Genomic DNA, 22197 nt, shown 5'->3' with positions numbered 1-22197 from the left:
GGAAAAATATTCTGCTTGGTTTTAGTTTTCATTTGGATGATGGAGTAGCTCTGTGAAAAGATGAGCCAGTAGCATGCTAGAGCAGTGTTTTATCAGTACTGATGCCATTCCTCCTGATACTGTCAGACATATGAAGTCTCAGCCTCAATGTCTCATGGAACTGAGGCAACTTATATAAATCTCACTCTTTTTTTTTTCTTTTTCTTTTTCCAAATTAAATCCTCATGACTGCTGAAAATAGCTTTAAAACATTATATGAATGCACTCTAAAGACTTGGAAATCAGAAAGGAAATAAAAGCAATCTTTTTGCGTTTAGCTCAATGATATATGAAGTCTTTTTTGTGATGGTTTTGCGTCTGGTTTATATGTTTTGAATTCCACTTTGCATGCTGATAGGAATGGGGAACCATAGCTATGTCCAAAAGCAGCTGCAGACTGCTTTGTAGATGACAGATATCTTCCCCCTAGACAGCTGATTTTCACACTGATCCATGAAAATAATATTTTTAAATGTAAAATTTAGAATGTTTATGTTTAATTACAGTTTGGGAAAGGAATCATACATTCATACATACATTTGTTTGTAGATGAACATATTGCAACTCATGCTTCAAGATTCACAGGGTCCGAAGTCTGTCTGGGCTCTGTATGCACCCTGAGAACAGTGCTCTTCCCCTTGATTCAGGGCACCTGCCTTGGGCTGAGTAATCTAGCCACCTTCATGCCAAAAAAACATGAAACAGCTGCCTTAAAATAAATTTTCTAAGAAAAACAAAAGGCTGAACACAGGGTCTAGAGAAGACAATTCTGCTTAGGGATTCAGGCAGCTCACTGACTTACTGTTAGGATTTCTGTGCTCAGTGTATGAATTTCTACTCCAAAATCAAAACTCTTAATTTTTTACCATTAACAAAGTAGGTTTTTCCCTGTTATATTAGCAAATTTCTATTTTCCCCTAATGATTCATTGAAGTATTTCAAAATCTTAAGAAAAATATATTTATTTTATGACTAATTCAAGGAAAAATATTTTTATGTTCATGTATTTCTGCATATTCCTCTTCCTAGGGACATATTAACTAGACCCACACCCTAGTCAGAGATAAGGCATTTCAGTGAGCTGGGGGCTTATAAATTTTCTTTACAAATTTAAATCAAATCAAATCTGAGCTCAAAAGAATTTCATGATTCATTCCAGTGAGAATTAATACAAAAGTTTAGGGCCAGGCTGACACAGACAGATTGGTTTACACCATCTAGGACATAGTCTGCAATGTCTATTTGTTTTCTGTTACAGAACAAAAAGCAAAATAATCCTTCACTGTTGCATTGACTCACCAAGCAAAAACACAAAAAAAAAAAACTTGGGGCAGGATTTTGTAGGTTCTTGTATTTTGTCAAAAGAACACCAAGTAGGTCATGGCATCATATTGTCTTCTCCTGAAATATAACACAGTCTCACCTGTTGCTTGTGCTGGTACCTCAAGCACATCTCCAAAGCAAGATGCAAAAACAAAGAAACAACAAAAGAATTACAAAGAGAATAAATTACATTTTATTGTAAATCTGTCTGTCTGACAAAATGCACACTGCTGTAGAGGATTAGAAGGTGATAGCATCAGTCTATTAGCTTGGAGACTAGAGTAAAATGTTTTTCAAAATTCTATATTTATTTCTTCGGAACTGAATTTGGTTATTTAGCATTATGGTCACCAAATCTTTTGGCTTTTTTATTTTGTTTCTATATCCGATTGACACTGTTCATTTTAGCATCATGAATTTGCCATTTACATAAGCCAGGATAGACAAATCTACAAGATGCGTACTTTCTGATTAACTGTGTAGATCAGAGAAATTGGTTTTAGAGTGTTTTGAAAGACCCAAATTCAGCCATGCTTAATGAAGCAGAAAGTAATGTGGTTTTTTTGTGTGTGTTTGGTTTGGTTTTTTTTTGGTTGGTTGGGTGGTTGTGTTGTTGTTGTTGTTTTACTAGTTTAATTTAGGATAATTGATGCAGTCCCTTGTTGTGCAAGGTTATTGTTGTTGGGGGGGAGCTTTGCTGAGGAAAGAAAGGAAGGGAGCTGGGAAGAGGGAACACCAGCTCAATGGGAACAAATTCTGGTGGAGACCTTTGCCAAAGAGTGTTTTCATAATTACTCAAGGAAAAGTCTGTGGGACCAGGGTCTGAGAATTCATTTGATGAATACAGAAAATACAGCATTTCATACGTAAGTGACTAACCTCACAAATACAGTGTATTTGCTCACTGCGCCCACTTTACATGTTTTCCATGTATTTTTGTTTCTAGAGACAATTTGCAGACCTTTATGCATCCACTTTTCTAATCTTGTCATTTACCAAGTCTTTTTACTTACCCACACCTTAGACATCAGACACTTGAATAATTACATACAGTCCTCTATCTCTTCTTGGTGAAGTCAGTCTGATTTCTCTCCCTGAATTCATATAGGGTTGAAAGGAAGGATATTTTTTTTTCTGGAGGATTTTTTTCCCCTTCACATCTTATGCTATGTCTGTCTGAACTACTTCAGCTGCAGAAGACTATTTTAGGAAAAAGTTCAATAAATCTCTTTGTAGCTGAAAATGTTAGAGGGTTATTCAGGATCACTTTACCAGCACCTGATAATTTCTGTTCTTTGCATCATGTCTCCTACAGGCTTTGAGATTAACTTGGCGCTGTCATATTTCTCTTATACTAGGCACAGCCATACAGAATCAAGATGTTTTTGGGTTGTTTGCTCTTCATTGTGATATAAGGTTGTGTAAGTCATCCGTGTCAGTGGGTTCATATTAACTGAGACCTTGCCCTCTTAAATAGCCAGCTTTATATGTCTCTGTATAAATAAATAAATCAGTAGGAGATAGCTCTGATCTAGTCCTGACAGGTCTAGCCTTAATTAGAAACAGTTTTTTAGTAGTTTTCTAATACAAAAACCTACTCACAGCTATTCATGAGATGAACAAAAAATGATAAAAGGCATATAAAATGCACAAAATTTAGGAATGAAACATGTGAAAACCTGTGGGAAATGTGCATGTTCAGTCCAAAGAAATATCTGATAGTAAGCTTTATTGTCTCTCCAGATGTAAAAGTATTTTACTGCACAAAAGAAACCAACTACTCCCAATGGTCAGAAAAACAGAAGGGAAAAATCAGTTAAATATTATGCAAAGTTGTATATTTAAGTGTATGTTTATACTGTAATTTTTATATATATAAAGTGTAAGTGGGTTTGCACAACTGTAGCAGCTAACTTTAGTTTCTATTAATAAGCTCCCAAAGAATCACTTTCGACAGATGTGTTTAAATCAGGATTTAGAAACCTCTCCAGCACTTTAGGGGTTCTGTGCAATGAGCAATGGGCCAGATTTAAATCTAGTTTATACTGCTGTACCTAGGTAATAACAGTAGTTATTATACCCATCTTGTATTTCTAGACATGTAGGACGCAGGATAATCATGTTCACCATTTGGGTTTTGTTTCATTTCCTGTCATTGTTTCTGCTTTCTCATTATTTTTTAAGTTTTTGGTGGCTCCAACACTGGGGGCCTTGCTAGAATTTCTAGGATGTATTGTGGCATATATAGTGATAACACTAACATTACTGAACTTTGGACTTAAGTTTTTTTTTTTTAATCTGTTCAAAGGAAATCAAATCTAACTGTAATGCCTCGAAAGAGAATGCTAGGGTTAAGATCCCTCTTGTCCTCCCTCATGGCACAAGGAGTATCATAGCCCTGGCTGCGCAATGCTTGAGCTGCAGCTGGGCGCAGGGAGAGGTCTCTTGGCTGCTGAGCACCACTTGGGGTGAGAGGGGTACTTGAAGCTGAGACTCCCATTCCCTGTGTCTGTCCTTCTGCTGCCAGGACAGCACTGAGAGAGCACAAAGCCTTCCTCCACTCCAGCAAAGCTGCTGTGAGCAGGGGCTCTCTGGCTTTTTGTACATGTGGAGGGCATACAAGACCTGGATGCTTAGGAGTTGAGATGGAGACCTGCATTTAGTTTCCTGGGGGCTAGGTCTGCACAGCTCACTGCTTAGGGTACAGATTTTTGGATCACCTAACCTTTGGTCTAACCTTTCTCACACCTTGTGCCATGCACCTGGCTCTTGGTTTTTAATTTCACATCATGTGCTTAACTTTGGTTTTCAGTGCTTTCTTTGCAGGTGCCTAAGTCCCAGCATTATTTTTTAGTACCAAATAATGCATCTCTCCATTAAGCACCTGTTTTTTAAAGGATGTTTTTGTTTGCTTTGACATAAAACATGCTTGAAGAAAAGTGGACTGTATTCATGTCTTTGACTTTAAATAATTCCAGTAACAAAAACAAGGAAATGTTTATCAATTATTTTCCCCATGTACCACAGCAAGAATTCATACTGAATATCAGTATCTCAGGTAAAGCACAGATTGATTCTTGGAGCCTCATTTGTGAGATTTATTGACAATACAGCATGCCAGTAGTTATAATGGACTCCTATTCATTACACAGTTGATAATTCAACAAGTAGCTGATTCTGATTTTCAGTGTTAGTTATAACATTAAAGCTAACTTTATTAGCCTAACAGGGACATTTAAATACAATTAACCTTAGTTTTTTAAGTGGAATGTGTGACTTCAGCTATTAAACTTCAGTTCTACTTTAGCAGCTCCAGGGCATCAGATATGTAGGTCCTGAATTCTGGCACCTTATTAGCACAAGAAGGCAGGCTATTCAACAAAGAAACCCAAGGTTTGATCCTTCTGTGCACTTATGGCTTTATTTCTGCGGGTAACCTCATGTATCAATGAAGCTTCTTTCTTTTAAAAAGTTTCAGGATCAGGCTGTAAGTTTTTATTGTGGTAAAGAATGGCATAGGCCAGTATCTAATTAAAGAATTGCAAACCTCTTGATGATCTACAGAGAGAGGATTCATTTTAGAGTATTGCCATAAAAATAAAAAAAAAATAAAAAAAATAAAAAAAAAGGTGGCTTTTCAGACTGAGCCCACTTTCTAGGGCTCCAAATTCAGGCATGTGTTTCTACAAAGGAGAGGTTAGAAAAGGTTTCAAAGCAGATCAAAAAGTTGCCTGATGGTTCATCTTTGCAGTACTAAGCCTGCTGGGTGTTCTGCACAGATCCAATATCTGAACTCTGAAAGTACAGACTAGCATTACACTAGCCATGTTTTTAGTAGGGCTTTACAAATTGCCTGATCCAGGTTAGGCCTTTTCTGGAAGCTCTTTAATCCTTCTAACATTTGCATAATGATCTCAATTCTGCAATACTTGTGTGACAGTATTTAGAAGCTTTTTCTGACTTACGTTAATAACCGTACAAGAATAATGGAATACCAAATTTATTATCTTTCAGGACTGAGAATACCATGCATTTCTTAATGCTTAAAAAAAAAAAAAAAAAAAGAAGTATGGGGCAAAATTCACTCCTCATGTAATCCCAGTGGCATCTGTAGAGCTAAATGAGGTGTACATTGACTTTGTCATGTGTAAGTAAATACTAAGTTGTATTTGGGAATATAAATAAGGAGGTAGATCCTACTAAGATCTACGATCAAAAATATATATATATACGTATATAGAAACCTATCACTGTGTAATTCTATCAGAATAATACCTTTCTGCCTACAATTTTGACTAAAACATGATAGTCTCATATGAAAATTCTAAACTAATCAGCTGAAATAAATAAATAAATGAGGCTTCTGTAAATAGCCCATGTGAACAAAAAGAAAGAATGTCTCTAGTTTTTTAGGTATTGTGTTTAAATTTGCAGGACTACACAGCAGGTAATACCAGGCTGAGTACCCATTTCTGCCCTTCTGCAGATGTTAAAATAAGGCAGCACAGACACGGACTGAAAGGAGACTCCAAGCAGTCATGCAAAACCAACTCTTCTCTGAGATGATTACAAATAAGTCTAGCAGGCATGCTCACTGGAAAAAATAATAATAATAATAATAATAATAAAATAGTAATTCAGAAAACATTTCCATTTCCATGGGAAAATAGACCAAGAAACTAAATGATAAATTGGTCTCATGTATGTAGCCACCATTATCTGATGTTTCATTTATGTTACCTGCTTGGTGTTTAACACCTGAGAGTTTGAGTATGATTTTATTTATGACAGTACTTCTCCCTGCAAACTCACCATAGGGTTTCTCATGCCTCAGCTATGCTTTCTTGACCTGCCATCTAGTCATATGCATATCATGTGAAGCATGTGTCTTGATGAGCAGGTCATGTTTATATATGCAGTGATTCGTACTCACTACCTATGAATGATTAAATGCATGAAAGAAAATAATTACCTAGCTAATACTTTATTTCTCCTAAGTGAAATTACAACTCCTAAGTTATTGCTCCTAAGTGTAGTAGATATTCTACATTTCATTTTTTGAGTAACATCAGAAGTTTTTTAGTCTTCTTTGTTTACTGTGATAAAAGAAGAGTTCAGGTTAACAAAAAGGTTTATATGGTATTTTAAATACTTATTCTTCATAAAGTATCTACAGTGACCTTTAAAAATGATTAAAATGTTGTCTTGGTTCCTATGTGATAGAGGTGTGTATTCTGAAGTCCCAATTTTATGGCATATTATGAATTAATTAGAAGGGAGACTTTGAGATTAAATTATAAATTATCTGTGCAACAGTTCAGGGCTTATCTTGCATAAGCATGCGTGTAGCACCTTACAACATTATGTAAGCAACTCACCCCAGTTCAGCTCCACAGAGCTGTTTCGTCCTGTGCTTGAGTATATTTCAAAAGAGAGGACAAGATGAAAAAAAAACACTGTTACCTCCCAGCATGCAACACAGCTGTGGTGACCAGCTGTTTGTTTCTTACTGAAGCCAACAGGGTGCTTGCGACTCAGTGGTGGATGCTTTTTTCCCACCAGCTCCAGCAGCAGACCAACACAGTGCTGTAATTTTGACCCAGGCAGGCAGCTGGAGATCTATGAAGCCTATGAACTTTATAGCTGTATTTAGACTGTGAAGCCTTCAGGCTGGACACTCCTTGTATCAGTGATATTAGCCTTGTATCAGTCTTGGGGCAGAGTGGCTTGAAAGCTGTGCAGAGGAAAAGGATCTGGTGATGTTGGTCGATGCTCGACTGAACATAAGCTGGCAGCGTGTTCAGGTGGCCAAGAAGGCCAACAGCAGTGTGGCCAGCAGGACCAGGGAGGTGATCAGATCATCCCCTTGTACTCTGCTCTAGTGAGGCAGCACCTCGAGTACTGTGTTCAGATTTAGGCCCCTCACTACAAGGACATCGAGGCCCTGGAGCTTGTCCAGAGAAGGGCTATGAGGCTGGTGAAGGGCCTGAAACACAAGTCCTGTGAAGAGCAGCTGAGGGAACTGGGGTTGTTTAGCCTGGAGAAGAGGAGGCTCAGGGGAGACCTTATTGCTCTCTACAATTACCTGAAAGGAAGGTGTGGGGAGCTGGGGGTCGGCGTCTTCTCCCAGATAACCAGTGTTAGGACTAGACGGAATGGCCTCAAGTTGTGCCAGGGGAGGTTTAGGTTGGAAATGAGGAGACATTTCTTCTCAGAAAGTAATCAGGCATTGGAACAGGTTGCCCAGGGAGGTGGTTTAAGAAATGGGTTGATCTGTGGGTGTTTAAGAAAAGGTTAGACGTGGTGCTTAGGGACAAGGTTTAGTGGTAGTAAGGGGATGATTGGATCAAATGATCTTGGAGGCCTTTTTCAACCTTTATGATTCAATTTCTGTTCTGTTCTATTCTATTCTAGGCTTCTTCTATTGTATTCTAGGCCTACCCTCTTCTGTCCTAGGCCTCTTCTGTCCTTGGCCTCTTCTATACTGACAAAGGCTGTCACGCAGGCCGGTATTGTGAACAGTGAATAATCACCCCATTTTCTCTATTTTCAGGAGATTTGTCCTTACCAAGATGAGAGTCATTCCAAAAGGAGCTTTTGCAGGACTTCATGACCTAGAGAAAATGTATGTATTGTGTCAATATCTACTAGGAAACAACTATTTTACTTTAAACAACAGTTTCTAGCTGCAGCTCCTTTTACTGCCTGTAAGCAACTCCTGTCTCTGAACTCAACCTAGTTTCATCTTTCTTTTTTTTTTTTTTTAATAATAATAATAATAATAATTTCTGGTTTTAGAACATGTTCCAAAACATTGTTGTCATAAATACATTGTTATATCAGCAAGTGGGCAGTCCTTGGTCAAAGGGTTCATTTAGCAGGGAGTGTCATTGCAATCACACTCAAACAGTTATGGTCAATGGCTTGATGTCCAGATGGAGACTGGTGATAAGTGGTGTTGCTCTGAAGTTGGTATAGGGACTGGCACTGCTTAATATCTTTCTTGGTGACATGGACAGTGGGATTGAGTGTGCCATCAGCAAGTTTGTGGAAAATGCTAAGCTATGTGGTGCAGTCAGCACAATGGAGAGAGGACTTGAGACATGGGCCTACGTGTACGTAATGAGGTTCAACAAGGCCAAGTCCAAGGTCTTGCACCTGGGTCAGAGCAACCCCAAACAGGAATAAAGACTGGACCATGACTGGATTGAAAGCAGCCCTTAAGAGGACTTGGGTTGATGAAAAACTCAACATGAGCCAGCAATGCATGCTTGCAGCCCAGAAAGCCAACCATATTCTGGGCTGCACCAAAAGAAGCATGACCAGCAGGTTAAGGGAGGCAATTCTTCCCATCTACTCTGCTCTTGTTAGACTGCACCTAGAATACTGTATTCAGCTCTGGAGTCCCCAGTGGGGGGTACATGAACCTGAGAAGTGACATGGACCTGTTGGAGTGAGTCCGAAGAAGGGCCACAGGGATGATTGGAGGGCTTGAGCACCTCTCCTATGAAGAGAGGCTGAGGAAACAGAGGTTGTTCCGCCTGGAGAAGAGAAGGCTCTGGGGAAACCTTGTAGCAGTCTTTCAGTACCTAAAGAGGGCTACAGGAAAGCTGGAGAGGGACTCCTTACCAGGGAGTGTAGTGATAGGACAAGGGGTAATGGCTTTAAACTAAAAGAGGGTAGGTTTAGATTAGATATTAGCAGGAGATTCTTTACTGTAAGGGTGGTGAAGCACTGGAAAAGGTTGCCCAGGGAAGTTGTGGATGCCCCATCCCTGGAAGTTTTCAAGGCCAGGTTGGATGGGGCTTTGAGCAACCTGGTCTAGTGAAAGGTGTCCCTGCCTATGGCAGGGGGGCTGAAACTAGATGATCTTTAAGGTCCCTTACAACCCAAACCTTTCTGTGATTGTATTAATTAATAAATAAAGTGCCAGAAGACCATGGGAAATGATTAATTTAAGAGTTTTCTAATAGATCACAATAATCAGTGAAAGATTAGGGAGGAAAGCACTGCTGTTCGTAACAGGTAAGCCAATTCTAATAAATAAATATGACTGTATTGTTCATGTTCAGGGCCAGTAGGAGGGTGTGAGAAGTTCCTTGCAGATGATAGTTCTGAAAAACTTAGCACATAAAGAGAGCAAGCATCTAATTTTAGTGATAAGCCTGAAGATATAATTATGAGCACTCTTGATGAACGGATGTATCAGGTACCCATTAGTCTATTATGGATGTATTTCAGTCCTCCACCACTAGTGTGATCATATATTTCCTAATATTCCTTAACTACAGAAAATCTATGGGTTAACTGGTGCTAGCACCTGAAAAGATAACGGTCACCATCAAATCTGAACTATTCCGGGGCATGTATGTTTTTTTCTAAATTATTTCATCTGTAACCAACTCACATTTTGTTTAGAAATGTATCCAGTATTTGCTCTCACTGGAGAGAACCACAAAGATGCTGTTTGTCCAGGAAGGGTCTGAGGCAGTGTAGGGAAATACACTTTTATATTATACCGTTTCAGTCTCTCTGTGTAGGGACAAAACTGGAAAGGAATCAATTGCCAACATTTCTTTGCTTCAGCTTCTCCTTTTTCCCCCTCATACTCTTGCATAAGTAAAGGATATAGCAGAAGATGGGCACACCAGAAGAGATGACAAATAAAGGAAATGTATTTGAACCTAGAAAAGTATAGACGGATGAAGAACAAGCAGTGAACATGCTAGGGGGATTCAAGAGTTGTTGGTCAATATCAAGTTGAACCACAGTAAATGCTTATTTTCTTGACAAGAAAAGAAAAAAGGTCTTATTTTCTGTGGTCCGGAATTGCCTGTTAGGGGTAAGATCAGCACTGTGTCACCAGTTTTTTGGCACTTCTTTCTCCGCATTCATGCTGGATTCCTTTAAGTCTAGTTCTTATGGAAAACCATTCAGCTCTCTGGGCAGTGTAGTGGGCTGCAAAGTGCATTGCTCCCATTATCTTTAATTACTCAGAAACCATATGTCAGATATGTATGAAGTTAACAATCACATTGAATGTGATGTCTCTAAGTGGTGATTTATTGTTGACCAAAGAAAACACATATGGAAGTAAGCTAAATTTGAAAATATATCTATGTACTATTATTACCTGGAAGAGAAATGGGGACAGGCAGTTTGTAGCAAAATATCCTTGAAAATAAAATGTGATAAATATGTAAATGAGACCAATCAACATCAACAAAGAATACAGTATTTGCAAATGGTGTGGCAAACAGATAAAATTTGAAAATGATCACAAATCCAAAATCTAACCCATAAAACATTTATCAGAAATATTCATGATAATGTAGGGAAAAAAAAAAGTGTGCAATCAAATGATATATTTGCATATAAAAAACAGAGTCTTTGTATGAAAGCCTCTTTTTTTCTTGCAAGATTATGCACAAAAAGGAAGTTTAAAGCAAACTGCAGTTTATTTAAAGAACAGAGCTATTAATAATGTGATATCTCCATGTGGTAAAATGTAGATAGCTTGATGTATACAAATGAGGTACTTCAATGTAATGCACATAAGTGTTCGCATAGAACTAAATAGATTAAAAATTAGGAGAGTGACAATATATTCCGAGTGTGTTACTGATGAAAAGCAATAGCTTATAAAAACCCAAAAGATCTGTGCATGTTTTCATCAGTTATCATCTCTGGTTGATTTCCAACAGTGTTTCTGAGAATGGAGTAGGTTTTAAGGTTCACAAATTTCAGGGAATGGTCATCTTTGCAATCATCCATAGGCAACGAGCTAGTCAAATACAGTCAGAGATGAGTCCTCCATAAGAATCTTAACTCTTTTGTGTTTATATTCAAAGCAAAGGAAGGCTTTTAAATACAGTCACCAAAAATGACCAGTTTTCAAAGAAAAATCATTCAATAACATTTTCCATTGTTCCTGCTTTCTTTATGCATTTAAGTTTCATCTTATACATCCAAACAACTGAAAACCTTGAACAAATGTTTTTGCCACAAAATGTTGAATATTTCCAGTCAGGTGCTTTCAGTCAAACTCCAGTCATGGTACCCACAGAAGATCTTGTTTGTTTTCCATTTCTACTGTCCAAGGAATCTCCAATATGGACACTAACTCCTATGGAAAAAAATAGTGTGACCTCAAATGTCAGCATGGAGAACCTGATCTGCCCTCCCTGTGAAGCTCCAGTTTTTAGTTACAGATCAAATTCTTGGTTTTCATCACATGCCAAATACAGATATTGGGGGAAGAAGAAAATTGTCACTGGAAAACTTCTACCATTTTGTGATTTTTAAAAGAATGAGAGCCCATCTGAAGCAATTCCAGCTTGTTTTTTTCTTCTTGCCCATCTAAATTCCTTCAGATACTGAAAAAATATGAAGTGTCCATTCTGCAGCCTGTCACATGGACAATATTGTCCAGGAAAAAGATCTTTGCTTATATATAATGTTCTAAGTTATGAAATATATTGGCAGGTGTAATTGTAAGAGATTTCTCTTAGTAATGGTGTAACTTAAGATTTCTTATTGAAAACTATTTCAGAAACCCACAGGTCTGAGGAGCAGCCTAACCAGCTTATTGCTATTAGATCTGCGACTTCTACACAGCTCTGAGTTCATGTTGATTTAACAAATAGTTGTTCAGGGAAGCAGCTTTGTATTCTCATTGCAAGTTTAGTTTTCTTCTGAGAAGTCTTGCCCAAGACTAAGCTGGACCATGGCAGCTTTTCTAGACCTCCTGCTCAACCAAATTATTTACACTACCAGAACTGATTAATTCTCCAGTTACTAAAATAAAAAGCAACGTCAGGCAGGCAACATAACTGGCAAAATCAATTCAGCATACTCTGCAGCTGCTATGTCATCTTCAACCTGCACTGAAGTGCTTAACTTGGAGGAGGAGAGAAAGCCTGAGCAATATTGAAATCTCATTTTTTTCTCTTGCTAAGTTTCCTACAGATTCTACGATGTAGCAAATTTTTGAATGTTGATTTAACAATGCGTGACTCAGGCATCATATTTATAAGGGAGTTTGGTCTGATCCTCAGTGGCTGAACTAATGATGGGAGAATTAGGATATATATTATTACTCTAGGGAAAGGTGAATGCCTCAGTCCACTTGGAAAAATCAATTGTCAGAAATGCCTGGTGCTAAGTGTGAGCTTTTATTTCAAGTCTTGGGCTGAGTGTGGTAGAGCAGAGAGAAGAGGGATGGTGACTAGTAAACCTTAGCCAAAGAAACTAGGGGAACAATTGCAGCTCCAAATCGTCATGTGGATGATAGAAGCAGTCTGAGGATGCTGGTCTCCCTTGGCTGTTGAAATACCCTGTAATGATTTTGGAGGACAAACCAAGTGTGACTTAGGACTTTGTCATATTCCTGATCTGTGTCATTGAGGAAAGATACTAAGTGTAGCCATCTTTCTCTGAACAGTGATATTGTAGTGAAGAGATAGTATTGCCTTACCCTGTACAAGCCAAATAGCCTTTACTTTTGTATTCTGAAGCACAATCCCCTTGAAAATTTGTTGTCAGTTATTTCTTCTTTTGAAAGGTTTAAGCGAAAAAAATAGTGCTTTACTTCATCATTTGCTATCAAATCTAATTTGTGTCCAACCCAAGGAAATTCAACCATGTGGATGAAAAAATTATTGAACTACAAGACATCACAGAGAAACACGTTTATTGACCTATTTTGTAGTTTGCATTAATGGGAGAAGTGGTTTTATTTTACGTTTCTGGCAACAGCCACATTTTATGAATGCAAGCCATACTGTGACCATCAGAGCTTGATGAGCTAGATCCTTTATGAGAGCTCTGAAAATCCTGGGAAGTATTAAAACTTTTAGAGTTGAGGGGAATCTGCCAGAGTTGACAGTCCTGGAAACTGAAGTCTTCTGTCCATGGAAGACAGAGAGTATGTAAGCACTAGCTATCTATAGCATCCACATGAATTTGTAGAGAAATATCCTCTGGATCATATATTTATTTCATCACTAAGTGCATTCAAGATTTTATGGTTTGTTTTTTTTGTTTGTTTTTGGTTTTGCTGGGACTGTTGACCCAGTGATGGTTCATTTGAACAGATTCTGCTGGTCTGCTGTGACCTAGATACATGGCACCAGCTTATTTCATATATGACAACCAATCCGATATGATGCCCAAAATCTTTCCCATTTGCTCCATAGGCTAAAAGGCTGGGGTCATGCATTCCTTTTCAAAATGAGTTATCATATAATGTCCAAACCAAAGGAAGTACTTGAGAACTGTGAAGATTCTCAGGAGAATAATTTGAGACATGCTAAAGTTGCTAAATCAAGGTATAACTTGCTTCCCACAAAATAGAGAAGGACACAAATTTCTTCGTTTGATTGTAAAAGTGTTTATCAGGAGACTCTGGCATAGTGGAAAGTATCACGGACTCTAGTCTTTGCTTTATTTAGCAAATTTAAGCAACCTGGCAAATTGGTGAACTCACAATCCAGGCCTTCTTCAATAGTAGCCTTCAGAGCTACTGGGATAGCAATGGCTAAGGGATCACCGCCTCTGCTCCTGAAATTGGTTCAGTCAGCCCAGGCATGGTTCATAACACTGGCAGCACATAGCTCAGAAAGAGGTGAAGAAGTGAGGAGGCAGAAATTTGTGATCACTTAAGGGTGAGCAGTTTCTATTCTGGTCAAAAGAAAGCTCGTCAGCACGCTGCACGTTCTCCATTTTTTCTTGCACAGTGTATTGCGTTCCTGCCTCATTCATTATGCAGAGAGGTCGTGATTAAATACAATTATTAAAATTCTTTGAGAAAATGGATAGGATTCAATGTAGACAAGACATTGGAACTTGGGTTTAGTCGGAGCTCGTTTCCATCTTTCGTCGTATCCATTGGAAAAATCTATTGCCCCCCCCACACACCACACCCAAGAAACAAAAATATGAATTTGCAGGAGCTGCTGTGATATGCAAATTAAATAGTGCATGTTTACAAAAATATTCTATCCCTAAGGTGAAAGGGGGACACAATGCAATTTGAGTATCAAAAATCTTACTGAATCAGTAAGGATCATACTTTGGTAATAAATACTCCAGGGTATATTCTCAAAGTGTAACTCCATGGATATTGAATTCTAGTCTATACATAGGAGTTATGCGTAACATTCTGCATCTTAGGGGCATGTCATGAAAATAAGTATGCTACTGATTCTTTTAAATGAGTCTAAATATGCATTTTCTGTTAGGGAACGGGGAAACTACAGTTCAAAAATACTAAAGCCAGTAATCAGCAGAGCAAAGAAATTCAAAGTTCAGGCTGACTCCCAAAGAATAAATCTTTCATTGGGGCCACTTTTATTAAAAGGGGATTTTTCCCTCCCTCTCCATGGTCTAATCCTTGTGGAACCCACAGCATCTAAAGGCTGCCCAGCATCACACACTGGTATGAGGGCAGTGATAAATCACATGAATTTTCCAGGTTCCTGCAGTTGACCTGCAAGTCTCAGAAGCCTCTGACACAGTTGACTATCCAATTTAACATTGATCAGTGATTCTGAACTATCTCTTGTCTGTATTGGAGTGTTTGCTTGCACTTCAGGCCTCTGGTTCAGCAGAAAAAAAATCATGTAAAGAAGCTTATCCTGCACTGTATGCATTCCTTAGCTCAACAGTGTCCAGGGCTTCAGCCTTCATTTCCCCATTGCTGTGCTCTGCCCTTTGAAATGGGTTCCCATAAATGGGGTTTGATGGGGAGCAGCCATGCAAGCTTCTCCCAGGGCACCTGCAACATATCATCAGTGGAGGAGCTGGGCAAAGCGCTGCCTTTGCTGCTGTTTCTCAGCAAGGCACTGAGTGGCTTAGACACATTTTCTTCTAGAATGAATGCCGTTACTTCAAATGACTATTCTCCAGCCTTTGCAAATATCATCTGTGGACAGCAAATTTTAGTGTTTGGTATGAAAACATATGAGGCCTGTTACGTCCTTAATTAAATTTATTTTCTGAAAGTAGAAGCTGTGCCTTTTGTTCTAAATACAATAAGTAATGAACCAAGACCATTTTTTTATATTCTAATCTATAAATGTTTTGCTGCATCCTTGCCTAGCATTCTGCTTTTCCTTGCCAAAGCTTATCTGTGGAAGAGATCTTACATGCTGTAATTGTTGTCACCCCTTGCACAGTTACAAAAAAGTGAAGTCGACATTTAATATCCATGTCAGTGACTCACTGCTGATGTCAAAGAGCAGAGATTTTAATTACAGCTTTGTAATACTTAAGTAAATGCATAACCTGATCTCAATCTTTTGATAGTGCTTGGTGGAACAAAAATCTACAAACAAATTAAAGTACTTAAAAGAAGAAGATAGGAAATGTAAAATCAGTTCATAGTATCCATATAAGAATTTCTTACTTTCCAATTTAAATGTCCCTTAGATCATACTAATAGATTAGGTATGATTTAATTTAAGTATGTTAGAGTGCAAAAAACGCAGGTATTCTTTCTGTGTGGTTTGGTATCTTGATGCTTGCTGATACAAAGAGTTTCCATGTAAATCTGGGGAAGGAAATGTAAGGAGTTGCAAGAGGATTATTATAAAAGGGCTTCTGTCTACCAAACAACAAACAGACAAAAACCCACAACCACCACCACCAAAAAACAAACAGTGCAATTCTGAGAGAACTCAACCACATGCATCAGAATCACAGAGGTTTCCACTTGGCTGTTCAGATCAAACATGTAGCAACTCCACCTCCTCTGCCTGACAGACTTGCTGGTGAGGGTCTATGGTTCAGTATGCACCACAGTACTGTTTTGTTGGGACTCTGTGGGAATTCGGGTGATGGCATATCCCAAGAGGCATAGTAGATGCCATATCCTTCCAGGTATATCCAGCCTCTGGGTTTTGCTTAAAAAGTACTGCTACGGAATAAATAATAATAATAATTAAATAAATAAAAAGTATGCATTTTTAAGAAAGGTAGGGTTTTTTCATTATCAAAAGTTTTTTATTATTTTTTCTATTAATCTTATTTCTGTGTGTTCCTAACTTCAACAGTGAGTGCAAAAGGTGTGACCTAGATGACACTATGCCTGACTTATTTTAGATGGGATTTTATTCAGTATTTATGTTACCATTACTAAATGTTTTTTGTTAGAAAGAGGAAACTTGGCACCGGATTAGAAATGGTAATTCAATTTGAGATGACTTCAGAAACATCGTCCCATATTAATTTTATCTAGCTTTTCCATTTATTTTAGAAATAATGCTAGTGGAGTTGGCACGTTGCAATGCAGAATTGCTTCCCATTGCTCTACAAATGCTGATACAAACCTCAACATTTATGGAAAACAATATTGAGATGAAGTCAAGACATTATTTTCTAAGCAGGAGATGTTGATTCTCTGACAACACTATATTGCACAGCCTTTATTTCTATTATACCAAATGATTGATGTGGATTTAATAGTTTGATGGCTGTTTTGCTCAGCGGAGAGGCAGTTGAGCATTCATCATTATAGTGAGCTGCATTTTGATTTTTCTATAAGACGCTCTAGCCTCAATTCATCCCAGGTGGAAATCCAGAGTTCCATTGTGCCCATTGTTTGCTTTGTGACCAAGCCAAGAACAATTTGCATACAAATTCAGTGAATATTGTGTTGATTTTTTAAGCGGAATATGTTTTTTGATGAAGATCTCCATATACGTGCTTAATTCTTTAAAAAATAAGGAATTATAAAGAGTGGTACCATTTGTGAGTAAACTAACATGGAAGAATATATATATATATGTATATATGTATATACACACATGCATACCGGTATATGTATATATGTTTATATATAGTAGCCTGGAAAAGATTTCAAATTGTTAGGATTTAGAATGGAAGAAAGAAACCAAGCCAGAAAATATTTGAATGTTTAAGGGAGCCAACGCAGCAGATGGAAATTACCAACACAATGTGAGAGAAATGCCAGAATATTGGACAGCTATTGGTGTCTGTGCGTTTTTCAATGCAGTCAGCAGAGAATTAGAGCTGGGGACAGTAGCAGGCTGGTGTTTTTTCCCCTGTCAGAACCTTGTCCTGAGATCTGCTAACTCATTTACTGAAGGAGGACATTCAAGAGAACATGTCTGTAACAATTATGGAATATTTTCTCCAGATGGAGAAGTATATTTTGTCCATCTCCTGGGTGCTTTCTACTCTGAGGAGGAGAAATGCATGTATAAATGATAAGGAATAGCTGTCCAGTGTGGATGCTCAGCACAAACTCCTTGAATGGTCCTCTCTATGTTGCCTTTGTGCTGTGAAGTTTCACCACTAAAACGGGAATAATGCAGAATTTCACCTGTGGACGAAAGTAAAATAGTCTTTGTTATTTGGAAGCACGATTTAGTTCCGTCTTGTTTGTCTATTCAAGAGCACAAAGATTGCATCTTTATGTGGAAATGTATATCCTTTCTATGAAGTGAAGATGCTCATTAGACATGTCAGAATTCTTTGTCAGTCATCATTTATTTTGAATGAGATTTTATGGTTAGTGTTTTCAGCTTTGTCTTCCATAACTTTAAGACTTCCTGGTCTAGAATTCTTAAGATTTTGGCTTTTCTCACCTGCTCTATTTGGAATTGTACAAGCGGGATACAGTGGAATGGATTTGATTATTTATTACTTCTGTGCCCAATTAGATGATGCTCCTTAGGAAAAGTGACAATGGCAGACCTCCCTGAAGGAAGTGGGATTGGGCATTCCATTTGCAGGCGAATGAGCAATGTTCAAAGGGGAGCAGCTTTGAGGTACTACAAGTAGCAGGAATTTTGCAAGCAGAGGTGGAAATGTGCCACTTAGAGACTGCACTGGGGAACAGTCTCCAGTGATGAACAGGTTTTCAAGGAGGTCTGAGCAGAACTTACTGCCACTTGGAATAAGTCATTGAGGAACTCTAAACCTTCTCCAAAGGCTCTGGAAGTAAGGGGAGGGAGATGTTTAAACACATTAAAGTTCTCTTCCACCTAGCCTCAATTTCCTTTGAGGTTTTTCTGCTTTATAGTTAATTATCCTTGTTTATATTTAACAAAAACTGTCTTTTTGAGCTAAAAGCCTTTCATTCTTCTTTGGGGTATTCTATACATAGGAAGGTCAACTTGAGGTGCTGTCTTACAGCACTATCCAGATTTCCTCACCATGACATTTCACAGTGTGCAGTGTCTTTGCTCCTCCATTCCCTGAGCCCAAATCTCTGTGCAGAGCTGAGCTACAGTAAAGAGGTTATGCCCAGCAGGAAGAACAGAGGGCAGAGCCAAATGGCAAGACATTTTTACAAAGAGGCAAGTAAATAGATCACAGGTAATCTGTGACAGCCTCCTGCCTCAGTATAATTGACAACACACGCTGTTTATTTAAAAATAAGCTTTTTTTGCCTGTGTTTCTTGTAGCAGATTGTAAAAGTGCTAACAAGTAAAGTGGCTTTTCATGAACCTTCATCTGTCAGTACGAAGGAGCCTGTTTTGTGTTCCCTAGGCCCAGAATACCTCTGAAAAGCACATCATGTTTTCATCCAAACTGTGCTGCCAGGCACAGAGCTTTCAGACTAAGAGAGAACATGTTAACAGTTGAAAAAGATGGTAAAAATGATGGGCAAATTTGTCAGTGATGTGCAATCACTCAGGTCACTAGAGGAAGGACTTCCTAATGGGATGTCATCTGAGCACTGAACTTGCTTAAATCCCATTCCTGTGTAATGTTCATTCTCACTTTATTCCAGGTTTCAAGTATCCTTCCCACACAGAAATATTGATTACAAATGTAGGGACACTGATAAAATCTATGACATACATATTTTTGCTTTGTGGTGGTGTGAAGTCAACATCAGTCCCAACAACGTACGCATAAGTATCTTTTTGCCTGCAAATCTAAGAATGTTTCCATTCTCCATATTTTGTGAATTTGTTGATGGTTTAAAAGCTTTCTGCAGTCAGGTAAATGGCAAGGTTCTCCTTTGCCATGACTTCTTTGTTCATTGGAGAGTGAGCAACAGCAGAACAGCAACCATCCACTGGGGCAGATTGTCCAGGAGTCTGCTCATTCTCTTCTAGCCGTTATTGGCTCTCAGTAGCCTTTTTTAAAATCTATTGAGCTTATTCCAGCAATAACCTTGTCTAATCATATTGATTGTTACTACTGAAGGCTAATTAGGAAGCAAGTTGCTATGGTAATTCTTGAGTCATACATATAAAGAGAAAATACTGCTAAAACCACTAGTGCATGGTGACTATTAACATAGTTAAACAAATTAAAAAATATAATTCATTCAGATTAATTCTGGCATTCAAATGAAGATACAACATGCAACAAGGAAGTTTTTCCCTTATTTCCTACTCTTTCCTCTTTTGTAGTCATTTGTTCTTTTATTTGTCTGTTGTGAATTATGCATAATTTTAGGACCAAAGGACAAAGTAGAATTTGGGTTGTTCTTCCTTGCTTCCCCATCCTTCCTCCCACACAAAATATGCCACAACAAGCTTCCTATGACAGGAGGATGACTCAGAGCAGAGGGTAGTAGGACTTGGAACCCCCAGAATTCTGGGTCATTTTTTCATATCCAGTCTGCATATGTGTGATCAATGGTTTATTTTCAAATGGGTAGGTTGGTGGATTGCATACCATGAAATGCCGATCTCAGATTGTACCTTCAGGAGATGTGATTCATTACAAGGTGTGGCTGCTGCAGCTGGCTTTAATCAAAAGCCTCTCTTGGCCAAGCTTTTAAATGTCTCTGCAAAAGAAACTGGTCACTCAGTGGGTAACCAAGCTCCACCTGTGGGACACTGTGGGAAGGTCAGATTGCTTCTGCTGTGTAGTGGCTCATTTTTGGATAGATGGAGGATTTCATCAGTCTTATATAATAAAGTCTTTCCATCTTACTTTTAACTAAATGTGACCCAAAGGAAAATCAAGGGCTTTCTTCCCGATTTAATGGGAGTCCTCTTTCTCCCCCTTTGGCACCTTACTCACCAGTCATGTCGTGCACAACATTTAACTCTCCTAGTGAGTCTCCATCTCCATCTGCAGATCTTTAAGGAGGAGGAAAACAAGAGCAGGCATCCTGTTGCTACTCTTCTGGACCATTTGAATGAGGAGGCAAAACATATCTAGGAGAATCACTGAACTGGATGGGATATAGGAGTGTACTGAGTCCAGGTAGTACCCAAGTGAGTGTGAGTTTCTTGCCCCTCTCAGTCTTCACTGTATGACCTTAGCAGCACATGAAGAAAAAAGTGAGCAGAAGTTCAGCCACTGTTAGCATGAAACTCTCTTAAATAGGTATCATAAACAAAACTTTTTGCTAGTTGGACTTGTGTGCTTGTAGAGTTGTATTTGTCTAATTGAAACTGAGATATAATGTATGCCACCTAATAGAAAAGAAAGAGAGGACAGCGAGTAGAAGCTTGTTGATTAGGATCAACTAAATCTGAGTAAAACTACACTAACAGTAAAACGAAAGCATATGATTGGAGGCTTTGCATGGTTCTTATGTTAAATAGGTGCCACTGTAGAAATAACTCCTGAGCCTACCATTTTGAAGTACTCACTTCATTCTACCAGCAATTTGACGCACAGGGAAGCCACAAGTTAAAAGCCCGTGTACTTACCTGCTACTTAATCCATCCAAACCAAAGGCTACCAGCTGAGAATGGGAAACAAGGGATTCACCTGGGGAATCTTTTCCCTTCTATGTCTCTTAACCTGAGCAATCTTGCAGAGGTATCTTCAAACTAGTAGAAAGAATATAACGAAACCACATTACCTTGACTGTCAAATTATTCTGTATAGAAAAACAAAGTATGTGTTGTTCTTGCTGGTCGCTTTCTGTTTATTGTACATTTCTGCATGTAAGAAAAATACAATCCTCCCCCAGGGATCCACTCTAAATCCTTAGGGCTTTGGGTAACTTCAAGTTAGAGGATCTTTCAGAGGGAGATCTGATGACGTTCCATAACATGCGTTATATTTGTTCCTCATTTTCTTGTGAAAATAAGCTGCTCTAGACTCAAAATACATTTTGTTTTTAATATGATGAAAAAAACACTATAGCACTTACCTTTTAGTTTTTAATTTGGTATGTAACACACACAAAACATTCATTTAAATCTGAAAACTAAACTGTTCTCAGAGGATTGCTTTCAAGTGTCTGCACTTCTGTGTCCCTTTGTGTATTGAGCTGTGTGGTTTTCTAGAGACAATACTTATTTTAAATTACAGAAAAAATTATACACTTCTCTAAAATTTAGAATGTTAATGTAAATACAGATCCAAATATTAAAATCAATGGATTTACGTGCCTTCTACAGTAAAGTGTGAAATCTCCTTCAGTCTCAACCAAAGCAATAATAGTAATCAGAAATCATGCACTTCATTCTCCTTTTTTTTATTTTTTAATTGTATTTCATCAATACAACTTTTCCAAATGTTATTTTTTGTGGTTTGGGATCTCTTCTGTTTTGCTTTCTCTTCTTTTTTTTTTCCTCCCTTATCAGTATTATTTTTTTCAAAATGCTTTACTGGAAACAAGAAAGGTTTTGCCAGGCTTGTGTGGTGTGAGTATGCTGCAAGTCTCAGTTTGTTTACATTGTTACAGGAAGCCAGACAGAAAAATGTCATAAGTATATGCAGTGCAGTACAGCAGGGGAAGAGATACAGCAACTTCCAAGGACAGCATCGTTTTCTGTTTTCAAACCACATTTCTTGTTCAGCCTCCTCCTTTAAGCGGTGTGGCTAGAGAGGAGTATCCCACTTACTTTTCCTTTGATGAAGAAGGAAGAACTACTTCAGATAAGG

The 22197-nt window shown here is 38.2% G+C and overlaps 1 protein-coding gene across 1 annotated transcript in view; it reads left to right on the top strand.

Moving 5' to 3' along the window:
• The window catches only part of LOC121067686 (follicle-stimulating hormone receptor), an 85802-nt gene that overhangs the window by 25943 nt on the left and 37662 nt on the right, over positions 1–22197 (top strand). Inside the window, exon 2 of the mRNA XM_040552492.1 lies at positions 7916–7987. Within this exon, the coding sequence (XP_040408426.1) occupies positions 7916–7987 (72 nt within the window). The remainder of the gene's footprint in view (positions 1–7915; positions 7988–22197) is intronic.

Source organism: Cygnus olor, chromosome 3 (genome assembly GCF_009769625.2).
Source record: "Cygnus olor isolate bCygOlo1 chromosome 3, bCygOlo1.pri.v2, whole genome shotgun sequence".
Taxonomy (NCBI): Eukaryota; Metazoa; Chordata; class Aves; order Anseriformes; family Anatidae; genus Cygnus; species Cygnus olor.
The sequence above is the reverse complement of the archived record's forward strand: the minus strand, read 5'-3'. Positions and strand labels throughout refer to the sequence as shown.